Consider the following 12,065-nt stretch of genomic DNA (forward strand, 5'->3'; position numbering starts at 1 on the left):
AGATATATCTCCTAATCCGCCTTCTGCTCCGATTACGCCGCATTTGGACCCTCAACAGCCTCATGAACGACGACAAAAGCGTTCATTAGGCACGTCATCGTCTCTCACGGACGCTGTCGGCGCCAACCTACTCATGCAACTCATCCCAATCCACTGGGACGGACCTGCACACAAGAAAGGCGACTGGCTGCCGCGCTGGGACGACGTGTATCTAAGTCTGGACGGCGCTACGTTGCGTGTGTTCGAGTCTCGCGGCCGCTTTCTCGAAGCTCAGGAGCAGGAGCAACAGCAAATGCAACAGGACGGCAACTGTACAGTAGTAAGCGACAAGAAGCATAGCTACACAGTCACATATGTGGAGAAAGAGAACGTGGGACGTCCCCACGGCTTCTACGTTAAAACCAAGGAGAAGAGCAAGTCGCTCCACCTCACAGTGGACAGTGAGTTGGAGAGAGTATTGTGGATTCATCTACTCGGTGCAGTAGTAGAACAGGTACAGAATGTGTTGCCAAAGGCACAGCGGAGACTCAAGACAATGGGTTCAAAAATTGACACGTCCCCACGGAAGACTCTACCGCTATCTACCCCACGACGACCGAGGATACAGACGCTAACACTACTAGGAACGTCTGTGAGTGTGGAATTAAACATGTTCTACGACGCTTGGGGCTGTATTCAAGCACGGAAAGGCAACTTCGCGTTGCTGATGCCGAGTTTCCACCCCAACATCACGTTGACGTCGAATTATCCTCCTAGCGTTCCTATTGCAGGCGAGTATCACGGGCTTTCTGGCGTGCTGGCGTTCTTTTCCAACTTACATGGCTCGATGGACGTATCGCACTATGGCGTCGAGCATGTGGCACGTCGAGGAGATCTGGCTGTGGTCTCTGGTCGAGAGACGATACGAAGTGCCGAGAGTGGACGACGCTTTCGACACTTGTGGAAACATGAGCTGCGCTTTGAAGCCGACGGACGTATCAGTCATATTAATATTCTAGCGGACAAGACGGCAGCTGCTGTAGCGTTCGCATATGGCGGAGGTAGTGGCGCCGGTCCAGTGATGGGCGAGGCTACAGGCCCGACGCTGGCTGCTCTTCCACGCGAACGGGAACAACAAGCCAGTACGTGTCCACCCGGGGAGATTCGTGTGGTTTGTATATCTGGCGAGAGCTTGAGGAGACGAAAACCCACGACAAGTGGCGGCAGTGGATACAAGATTATCATTGGGCTAAACGAGTTCCCACACCTCACGACAAAAGTCCCAGCTTCGAAAAACACAAGCAGCACGAGTAGCAGAGACGTGACGACTACCAGTACGGACGGGTTGAGTCGTGTTGGCTCGTGGAAGGCGTATTCGACGCGTGTGGTGAAGAGCAGTGGCGGTAAAGGACCATTCTGGGCTGAGACGTTGCACTTGGAGTTCTCTGGCGCTGTTCCTGGCTCAACAGCAAGTCTGTGTATCGATGTGTGGAGCTTAGGTGTGCTTGGAGACGAACTAGTTGGCTGTGCTAAAGTGAACTTGGCGGATTATTTGGGGTCGTCCGAGGGCACTGAAGAGCAGATCGCGTCTGTGGCGGTACCCAAGTGGTTTGACATCTATCGCGCAGAGACGTTTGAGAAAGGTACACGAGCTGGAGAATCCCAAAGCTGTGGACGTCTGGAGCTTAGTATCAGCTTTGCACCGTATACAGAGGAAGACGATTCAATGGGCGAAGATGACGATGTGAGTATGAGTGAGGAAGGAGAACACTCTGGTAGTAGTACACCGATCCAAGGACGAACACCGAGACATCGCAAGAGCTTTGATCGACTACAGGAGCTACACAAGGAGACAGGTCAGAACCGACGAGTGTCGGAACGCTTTTCACTTGCAGCAAGTGACGGACCTGGCGGATTTGAGCTCGTGGAGGCGGATGGTGTTGACAAACAGGACAAGAACTCGTCGTCCGAAGAGGAAGAAATGTACACGTTCACGGTGGCGTCCACCAAGTTCCGTGTGTACAGGAGATACCAGTTGATTCGAGCCATCGGCCACGGCGCGTACGGAGTGGTGATTGCAGCTAGCGACCAAGTGACTGGCAACTCGGTGGCTATCAAGAACATCCCGCGTACGTTCGATGATCTGGTGGATGCCAAAAGGATAGTGCGTGAGATCCGACTCATGCGGCATCTGCGTCATCCTCACGTTGTGTCGGTGCTGGACGTGATGCGTCCTCCCTTACTCGTCACGTTCGAGGACACGTACATCGTCACAGACCTCATGGAGACGGATTTACATCGCGTCATCAACTCTCCCGAGCCGCTTTCGAGTGATCACATTGCCTTTATCACGTACCAATTGCTATGTGGTCTACGCTACGTCCACTCGGCTCACATCGTCCATCGCGATGTCAAGCCGTCGAACGTGCTGATTAATCGCGACTGCTTAGTTAAACTCTGTGACTTTGGACTGGCACGAGGCATTGACATCCGTCCAGGTACACCAAGTAGTTCAGACGGGAACACGACGCCTAGTAGTCAAGATGGCGAGCCGTCATTGGACGAAGCATTGACAGAGTATGTGGTGACACGCTGGTATCGAGCCCCGGAGCTTCTACTTGCTAGTCGGTACTCTACGGCGATTGATCTCTGGGCGGTGGGCTGTATCTTAGCCGAGATGTTTACGCGTAAAGCGCTCTTCCCAGGACATGACCACGTACATCAGTTGCATTTGATCCTGCAACTTGTAGGCAGTCCGCCACCGAACGACATGGGGTTTGTCACCAACATGAAGGCCAAGCGCTGGATGGCACGTCAGCAACAACACGAGGCTAAGCCTCTGAACACGGTGTGTCCGAATGCCCCCACTGAAGCTCTGGATTTGATGACCAAGCTACTGCAGTTCGACCCTCGCAAGCGAATCTCAGTAGACGAAGCCCTTGGCCACCCGTTCCTGGCCCCTTGTCGAGCGGATGGCGTTGAGATGGACTCGGAGCGTCTGGCAGATAGCGCGTTTGACTTTTCGTTCGAACGAGAGCACAAAGGCAACTTGGACAAGAACACATTGCGACGACTTATCTTTGAAGATGTTTGCCACTTCCACCCGGAAGCCACAGCGGAGTTGGAGCAGTTTAAACAGGAACAGGAACGATTGAAGCAACTAGAGGAGGAAAAGTGGAGGAAAGAGGAAGAAACGCAGGCAAAAGCCAAGACAAGATCAGGAAAGAGCTGGGCAGTCAGCGTCTAAGCAAGACAGTCGGAGCATTAATGAAAGTACGACAGGCAACTTGAAGTTGACTCATGGCTCTCTTGAGTGAACGTACAGTATTAATACTCCCATGTTGTGAGTCTTTTGCAGCGGTGTTTTGTGTGTCTTCTCCACGATAGTACATACATTGGGGGCCTTTACAGGATCACTGGAGCGGTTCCTGTGACTAGGCCCATGAAGACGATGTGTCGTGGTGACATCGTGTCATGGCTTCTCTTCTCTAACAACAATGCGACGATGAAGACGGGATACATGTATGAAAACACTCACTCACAATGAGCCGATCCCTGTCGATTGTTGGAGACAAAGCTGAGAACCGGCGTCGACAGTTCAGCATAGCGACGGCTGTCCCTGTACTGTACGTCCTACCAGCGGAGTCTGATCGCCCGCTGTCAAGCGTGTGGTCCAAATTGGAAAATGGAGTTGCCCCATCGTGGTGGACGCTTGACTGATGAGCGTTCCACAGTCGAGGCGCCGATACATGTATGATCTCTCTTGGACGCACGTGCTGCGTGGCATCATGCCTCTGTATCCAAGCAGGTGGCCACCGTGGCTCCAGGGTGTCGCAAAGCAAGTCCCCCGCAACGCTCTTCGCGCGCTTGCAGAGACTTGTGCCCCAGCGCAGCGGCGAAAGAATTACCATATCCACCAGTTTCGCTCCGAAGCTTCGGCTGCAGCAGGTGCCGAGATTGGCAATGCCTGTGCACCGCCAAGCTGCGGCTCCAAGTCTTCAAGCGGACGAGCGAGCGGCACGCCTGCCCCGCTGGCAAGCGTGAAAGCCATGTGCCCCGTTACACCACCAAACGCCATCGCGAACACGGCGTGAGAGCCGACGGCGCCACGGTCTGACAACTTGCCGTCGCGGCTCTGCTTCGAGGTCCGCATGTTGAAGTGGTCGGTCAATTTGTATTTTTCGAGATTATTACCGGGCGAAACGGCGATCTAACTGTGTAATTTATTTTTCAAAAAGCAACGAGCGTTATATTACGATTGAGAGTTGACCCAGTCGGCACCAGCGACAAAAAGCACTTCGACCCCCGCACTGGAATCATGACCAGACGACGACGGACAGGCTGTTGCGCAAAATACCAGGCAAGGTGTTGGGTGTAGGAAACTCTGCTCGGACGAAAATACAGCACTTGAGCTGGGTACCGTATGTTGCAAAACATTTTGTTGCAATGCTCGAGGTCGAATCAAATCATCTAGCGGCTACATAGATTCTAGCCATCATAAAACCACAACCCATTCTGCTTGAGAAGCGGATGATTTCTGGGTCGTGCCGTCGCAATCACGAGCCCTGAGTTGCAGCATGGGTCACATTGGCGCCATGTTCGTGCTCTCGTAGTGATGGCGAAGAGTCAGATTGCGCAGGAACAGAAGCGGATGGCAACGAAGAGAACACCCAACTGGAGTGTTTTCCTCACCCTCAGGCCGATTCACCGATTACGATAGCATCTGCCGGTAGAAACCCATCAGATGGGTCAAGCCATAAAATAAAATAGTAAACGTTTTGTGTATTTTATCAATCTATTTTGGCAAACCGACTCTTCTATGGTCTGATGGACAAAAAAGGTGACGTACGACGCCTGTGGTCGCGTCTCCGATGTGTTGCCACTCGACTTCAAAGGTACTTGATTGTAGAGTGAGGGGGCTGGCCTCACTCGCGCATTTGCCATCACATCGGAAACTTCACTCTCAATTCTCTTCACCGCCATCATCTTATCGCCTTTGGTTAATGTAAGTGTTTGCACGTATACTATATGGTAATAGCTTAGCTGCAGTCACCTGGTGGTGGCGGTTTCTTGAACCTGCTGACCCAGTTGCAGGTTCCGTTCCAGTCTGTGTGCGGCAGGCTGTTTTGCCAGAAGCTTTTACCGGTTGTCAGCTTGCAAACGCTAATCCTATTTGTTTGTTTGTTTTGACCTCCATCCTCCAGACTGCAGCGAAAAATACGCTGTCAATCCACTCAGGCACTTTTACATTGCGAACGTGGGCAGTGCGTGCATCGGAATCGGATCGGCCTCATTCGACCTTACTGTTGTTAACGGACACATTGCAACGAGTCGAGATGAGTTGTTTATGCTGGGGAGACGCCGAGCGCACACAGAAGCTCAAGCAGGGGCTGAGCAAACCACAACAGCTCCAAGTGAGCACACTCGCGTTGCTAGACACACACAAGAAGGAAAGTGACACGTCCTCTGGAGGCCGAACGAGCTGCTCCAGCCGCGACATCTGGGACGACGACGACTGCAGCGACGACGGCTCCATCTCCAGCAGCGGCTCGGGTAGCCCCTCGCCCGTCTCCAATAAGGCGGTGACAGAGCCTTTGCAGCTCGCACTCGAGGCCTGTCAAAACAATTGGAGGAGCGAGCACAAGACACAGCCACCGCTACCGAGCGGATCCCCGTCGAAGTACAGGATGAAAGATCAGGAGAACTACTTGAAGACGCTGCGAACTGCTGCATACGGACTGCGTCGAGTCATGCCTATTGTGGTCCCGGCGGAGCTGGTCCCCCCTACCGAATACGATCTGCGCAGTACCAATGGTCTTACGAAATGTGTCAACGCAATTGCGCCAATGCCAACCGCGGAGCAAATGAGTGCCAAACATTTGGCAATTAACGAGTTGCAACGAGTTGTGGATATTTGGCTCCGTCGCACACTCGACAAATTGGCAACTGATAGTGAAACCAAGTCAACTGAAACTGCAACACTGTTGCTGGGTGGCAGTTGGCACCTCAAGGTAGGAAACGCCGAATCAGACCTCGACGTTGTGGCCTTCATGCCACACACGGTAACTGCGGAAATCTTCTTCAGCTCGTTGTGCGAACACCTCGGACAGGAATCATCCGTCTCGGACCTTGTTGCTCGCCGTAAAGCCGCCGTCCCTGTGCTATCGTTCCAGTTAAACTCTGTCCGGATAGACTTGCTATTCGCTCGGTACGCACAGCAGCAGGCCGTGCCCAAGCACTTGCCGTTCCTGCCAGGAGACGACATGCAAGTGATGCGTGGAATGGACGCAACTTCCGTCCGTTCGCTGTCTGTTGCTCGTGTGGCTTCGCTTATCCTCGAGCTGGTACCAAACGCCAGTGTGTATCGATCTTGTCTGCGTGTCATTCGCCTCTGGGCGAGACGTCGCGGTCTCTACTCCAACAAGGCCGGTTTCCTCGGAGGTATTTCATGGGCAATCCTCGTGTGTTTTGTGTGTCAAATGTTTCCTCGGGCAAGTGTGGCGTCGCTTGTTCACCGGTTTTTCTCGGTATTGGCAACATGGCGATGGCCTACCCCCATTCTAGTGGCACATCCGTCCAACGGCGGCAAAACTGACCAGGAGGTTCAATGGGATCCGCAACACAACATCCACGACCGAGCACACCTCATGCCGATCATCACGCCGGGCTTCCCTGCTGTCAATACTGCAGTGAACGTCAACATTTCCACGTTGCGTGTGCTACGCGAGGAGTTTGCTCGTGGCCAACGCATCATGGACGATCTACGTCGTCGTAGTCTCAGTCACCCCTCGTCTTGGAATCAGCTCTTCACACCTACCGAGGTGCTTGTTCGATACGACCACCATGTGGCTATCGAGTTGCGTGCGCCAAACGAGGAAGCTTTGGCCGAGTGGTCCAGCTTTGTTGCCAGTCGAACACGGAAACTAGTCGAGACGTTGCAACACACGCCGTCCATCTCGGCACTTCATCCTTTACCTGACCTCGTGCGTGCTCAAGGTCATGAAACAGACGAGAGCGACGCAGTGGTCGGCTATTTCTTTATTGGTTACACTGTCAACGTCCCCCCAACGCCACAGCCTCGTCGAGGTGATCGGAGACATTCCGCTCGATCTCCTGTCATCACCAAGAACAGCCAAGAGGAACTGGCAAAAAACTCGGTGGCGTCGGCAACTCGGTATTTCCTTGCCACGGAGCTTAACACTGCAGCCGAGAAGAAACCAGGCATGCAAGTCGACATCAACTACCGCTCTTGGAACGACCTGCCCAGTGCCATTTTCCCTGGCGGCCGCAACGCTGCTGTCGGTGACCGAGCGAGGTATATTTTGAGTCAAGCACATCACGTCAACCTTGCACTGGGTTTCGCTCGCTAGGGCTATGAATAGCAAGCAACATTCATCTATTCCTCAGTGCCGAAAATATTTAAGAAAAAAAGAATAAAAAGTAAAACAAACACTTCAAAAACACTAAAAAAAAAGCACTGCTGACGTTTAACTGCAACAATTTTGCAGCATGCAACAAAAGTTGCATGATTGGTTGGCAAAATGTACCGCGCTTTCAACCTTTTCTTCTTGAAAGGCGACCACACGGTGCTTGACGGGTGTGGCTTCACTCACACATCTTCGATTCCACGCTTTCTCACGACATTGGACGGGTTGTTCTCTTTGGCAAGCATGCTGCTTTCCACTACGGGGTCGTCAAAGTCCATTCCGGCCAGCTCGGAGAACTCGTTCAACGCATCATCTACGCTGCCTTCCATCACTTTGCTACTTTTACTATCTCGAGTATTGGGACTCAAGCTGGGGAGACGCGTTTCGGGGATAGTCGACGGACGAGACTCGATCGCGGGCAAAGAGGAAGACGATAACCCTTTTGGAGTCATCGTTGGAGCCTCACACACCCGACTTTGGATAGAGCAGTCGGACACTTTTCTCTCGTGTTCTGCTGCGTCGTGTGGGCTGTTTCCGACTGCTGTCAACCCCTCCATCATTTGTTTCATTGTCGGGGTCTTTGCTTCGACCTCGGGAAAGTGGTTTGCTTCACTAAAGAGCGGCGTTGTCCCAATAGTGTTGTCTCGGACATTTGACTGGCCGAGGGGATAGCTGGCAGCGCTTGACGTCACCGGAGTCCGAGACGCCGTGGCCACCTGTGCGCTTGACAATACCTTCTGAACGATCGGAATCACAGACACTTGCATGAAGCGCTCAATCGAGTTGAGCACTTCCAACTTGCGTGGCTGGGCGTTGCTAGGTTGCTCGTTCAGGATGCTCAACACCAGGCCAATATTCTGTATCATCGACTGGGCTTTGGCACTGTACACGGAGTTCGGGGGCGCCGTGTTGTGAGCTAACGCTCGCTGAGCTGTGTGCAATTTGTCTTCGTTTGCAGCTTTCAGCGCTCGGACCCGGTCCCAGTATAGCTGTGGGTTCTCTCCCCAATCGTAGCTATCATTGGCCTGTTGGCCATAGGGATACGACGGCATTTGCTGCTGTGGCATCCGAGACTTGCTGCGCCCTCGAGCTCTCTGCAACTCCGCGTCCGCCGCGACATTGGGACTAACAAAAGACCCGGCGCGGCCGTTGTACGGAGAGTTAAATCCTGGACTGTCCACGTTGCTAGAGGCATTGCGTAGTGCAGTAAGCTGAACTTCCAACTGCTTTGACTGATTCTGCCATCGAGCCAAGGCACCTCTCTGATTCCACAGTAACTCTATGAGTACTGACTTGTCCAAGTGCTGGATCTGGGCTGAGAATTCCTGATACGTCAGAGCTCGCGATGACGTGCGAGGTTGTTGCACGTGCTGCTGTTGCATATACGAGTTGCCAAGTTGCTGGTGCGCCTCCATCATGTTCCGTGGCGTGGCGTGACTTGTCATCTCGTTGACGCTGCTCTGAACCGAGAAACTCCGAGAAGTGGGAGGCGTCATCGACGCTGTGGAGTAAAATGGACTCCCCATGTGTTGCAGGTTCTGCATACTCATAGCTCGATGCGGTGTGCCGTGTTGCATGCCACTTGTCATGTTCTGATTCTCCATGAGTGACTGGAACGACGTATCTGCGGCATTCATCGACTGGCGTGGAGTCGAGAATGACGAAGATCTACCGAAACTGTGAGCTTGTTCTTGCTCCTGCGCCTTGGCAAGTGCCTGAGCGTACTCGTAGCTTCTGGACTGTGATATTTGATGTTGAGAGTAGCCACCTTGCATTTCTCCAGACGCACTAGACTGCGCTTGAGTGTTGGTTTGCATATTCCCAAGTCCTGGAGTGTCATTCGCGTACACAGACGTGTTTGCCTGCTCCATTTCAAACTGCATAAGCTTGTGGATCTCGTGCTCCATTGCTGCAACGTAGTGACTCTATAATACAATGCAACACAAAATAACAAAAAAAAACGTTACATTTAAAAAAAAATCATTCCAAAAAAGAAAAAAAAGTGTCATCAATGGAAAAAATAGTTACCCGGGTTGTTGCCTTTTGACACGTTTCCATCTCCACGCTTGTTGCAATTTGGCGGATCATTGCGTCGTCCTGGTTTGGATGTGTGCTCTGCAATTGACGGTAACTGCAACAATAAAATGAAAAAAAATGCAGTTAGCACTCGTGCAAGTACGACGACAATACACAAGGAAACCTCCTCACATTCTCTGTAGGTAATCCCGTCGGAGTTGCGTGTCCTGACTAGGCGGCAACTCCGGCTCGTCTTTAGTTTCCGTTTCTTCTTGCTTTCCGCCCTCCGATTTGTCCTCTGTCGTCTGCGGCTTCTGTTGCTGTTGTCGCTCCTCTTTAGCGGTAGGAACAGGAGGTGGAGGCGGCTCCACTGCTGCTTTATCTTGTTGTTTCTCCTTCTCATGCTCAGAGTCCACTGCCTTTCGGGCTCGAGGACTCGCGCGACGTCGCGGAGTTGACGCCTTCTTCTCCTTCTCCATCTTCTTTGGTCGAGAGCGCGGCGTTGTCTTCCTTGCGCGTATGGAGCTGGGCTTCTTGGGCTCGTCGGTGACCTGCATGGACGCCATGGCTTGTTGCCGTGACAAACGTGTCGACTGGAGGCCTTTCCGATCTGGTAGTTGGGTGCGGATTACCTTTTCTGTGTCAAAGGTTGCCGGTGCTACGAAATGAACCAATCAGTGTGAGCGGCAAAATGAGAAGAATCTGATAATTTATCAGTCGCGCTGATTTTGCCGTCACTGTGCTGAAAAGCAAAACGGATCAGGAGTCAAGTGGCTGAGCGGGAGTATCGGAGCCCCTAGTTGCAAGGCGCAAATGAAAAATTTCACGCGCGTTTTCGATTTTTTTGTCAATTGCCAATCCATACTGACAGCAGTGTAAAGCAAAGCGGAGTCTCCCGTTATTGTTTATTTTTGAACATGTTTTGATTTTGGCAAAAGCATGATAAAAAATGACGGAGCTCACAAGACAAACTTTACAAGAAGCATTCGCATAATTAACCAAGCTGTGCTTTCGTTCAAGCCACGAAAGTCGCTACAGTATAAGCACATTTCTTGCGATTTGCACCATTCGATAGACGCAAAAAATAAATTATCAGATTTGCTCATAGTGGTATTGATCGGGAATGTGTTGCACTACAGTACTCGGTTATATGGTTCTCATTTAATTTTCAAGCATTGGGCTCGCTGTCGTAGCTGATCTAGACGCTGCCGCAGCTCATTGCGAACGTGCAGTCGGTCCACGCGCTTGGCCTCCAGCTTCGGCTGCGGCACTGTCTTGGTCGTGAGGTGGATATCCTTGCCGAACGTCAGCACAGACGTCCCTTCTTTTTCATTTGCCTTATAGAATCGTTGAGCAAAAACCACGATTGATCTCAGCGACGGAATGGCCTCCAAAACGAAGGATCGCAGTTCGTTTTGGTAGTATTCCTGCTCGCGCTCCGCTTTGCTAGTCGCAAATGATCCGTTCGCTGTGCGTCCGGAGAAATAACTCAGTTCCTCGACGTAGTTGCTAAGAATATCCTCAAACCGTTGACGTTGACCGGCAGTGCACGTAAGCAACTCCCACGCAACATCATTCTGCGCAAATAACTCAGCCTGGCCAGAGCCGTCGTCAATGACACAACGCACTGTTGCACCCATATATGTATGCGTCTTGAACACAGAATCAGATGAAGTTATTTGCTGCCACTTTCGCACACAAACTCGCGAATATTTCGCTTGCGTTTGCTCTGTATGTTTCCAGACCGCGCGACGCTTATTGAACTCCAATGCCTGATGACACAAGCCACATTTTCGCTTTAGCACGACGTAACTTATGTGCACCACGCCAACCACAAATCGATGCAACATTCGGTCAACATTTGCAGAATAGTACAGGTCGTTTAGGAGCTTGGTCGACATCAAACCGAAAAGTTGCGCGTCTCGTGGCACCGACAAAGTCGGTACAATTCGTGCTGCAGTAAGGTGAATCCAACTTAGATAAACCTTGAAGCTTGAGCGAGCTATAAACCCTTGGAGGCGAGTGAGCTCCACGACACAATTCACCTGCAACGCGCCTAGCAAACCGAAGAGCGACGTGTCCACTCGAATCTCAATAGTATCCGGGTGTTGGAGATCGCGAACATAGAGGATACAAGCTAACTTCCGGCTGGAGGTTTGAGTAATGCTATCACCTTGTCGGACACGCTTGACTCCTTGTTGGCCGTTAGAGCGCCAATAGTACTTTTTCTTCGTGAGAACTCCAAGAATTGATATCAAGTGCGGTTTGTGCAGATCCGGGTTTACAGTCCTTGCCATGGGCCGCTCTTCAGTCTGTTGCGAGTGGTTTAGAAGTGGATGAAGGAGTAAGTCGCATACTTGAGATATCTCCGGCAACTGCTGCATTTGCTGTGACTCCACAGCAACTTTTTCTTCAGGTGAAAAGCTGATACTGTCATCGTCGCGGATACTGACAAACTGCACATTTTTTGGCGAACAACTGACGCAAAATACGAGTGGCAATCTCTCCTGTTCAAGTTCTTGATCTTGATTGTAGTCCTCGATCACAATATCAAAATTGCGGAGTAAATACACGCCATGTGCATTTGTAAGACTCATATCCGTCTCACTATTGTCCAAACACAAGGAGATTGAGCCCGTACGG

General features: G+C 51.7%; 4 protein-coding genes across 4 annotated transcripts; 2 read left to right on the forward strand and 2 right to left on the reverse strand.

Moving 5' to 3' along the window:
- Window positions 1-133: 133 nt before the first annotated feature.
- On the forward strand, window positions 134-3,226 carry PITG_18687 (mitogen-activated protein kinase, putative; the record flags this gene model as incomplete). The annotated part of the gene is made up of 1 exon (XM_002997297.1): window positions 134-3,226. One exon carries the CDS (start codon window positions 134-136, stop codon window positions 3,224-3,226), a length of 3,093 nt encoding a protein of 1,030 aa, XP_002997343.1.
- Window positions 3,227-5,315: 2,089 nt separating this feature from the next.
- Window positions 5,316-7,349, forward strand: PITG_18688 (Poly(A) polymerase, putative; the record flags this gene model as incomplete). Its single annotated transcript, XM_002997298.1, has 1 exon — window positions 5,316-7,349. One exon carries the CDS (start codon window positions 5,316-5,318, stop codon window positions 7,347-7,349), a length of 2,034 nt encoding a protein of 677 aa, XP_002997344.1.
- A 519-nt stretch (window positions 7,350-7,868) lies between these two features.
- PITG_18689 (uncharacterized protein) lies at window positions 7,869-9,988 on the reverse strand (the record flags this gene model as incomplete). Its single annotated transcript, XM_002997299.1, has 4 exons — window positions 7,869-7,934; window positions 8,141-9,331; window positions 9,435-9,537; window positions 9,615-9,988. 4 exons carry the CDS (start codon window positions 9,986-9,988, stop codon window positions 7,869-7,871), a joined length of 1,734 nt encoding a protein of 577 aa, XP_002997345.1.
- A 591-nt stretch (window positions 9,989-10,579) lies between these two features.
- On the reverse strand, window positions 10,580-11,719 carry PITG_18690 (uncharacterized protein; the record flags this gene model as incomplete). The annotated part of the gene is made up of 2 exons (XM_002997300.1): window positions 10,580-11,563; window positions 11,615-11,719. 2 exons carry the CDS (start codon window positions 11,717-11,719, stop codon window positions 10,580-10,582), a joined length of 1,089 nt encoding a protein of 362 aa, XP_002997346.1.
- Window positions 11,720-12,065: the final 346 nt, after the last annotated feature.

The sequence above is a fragment of the Phytophthora infestans genome, genomic scaffold (assembly GCF_000142945.1).
Source record: "Phytophthora infestans T30-4 supercont1.76 genomic scaffold, whole genome shotgun sequence".
Taxonomy (NCBI): Eukaryota; Oomycota; class Peronosporomycetes; order Peronosporales; family Peronosporaceae; genus Phytophthora; species Phytophthora infestans.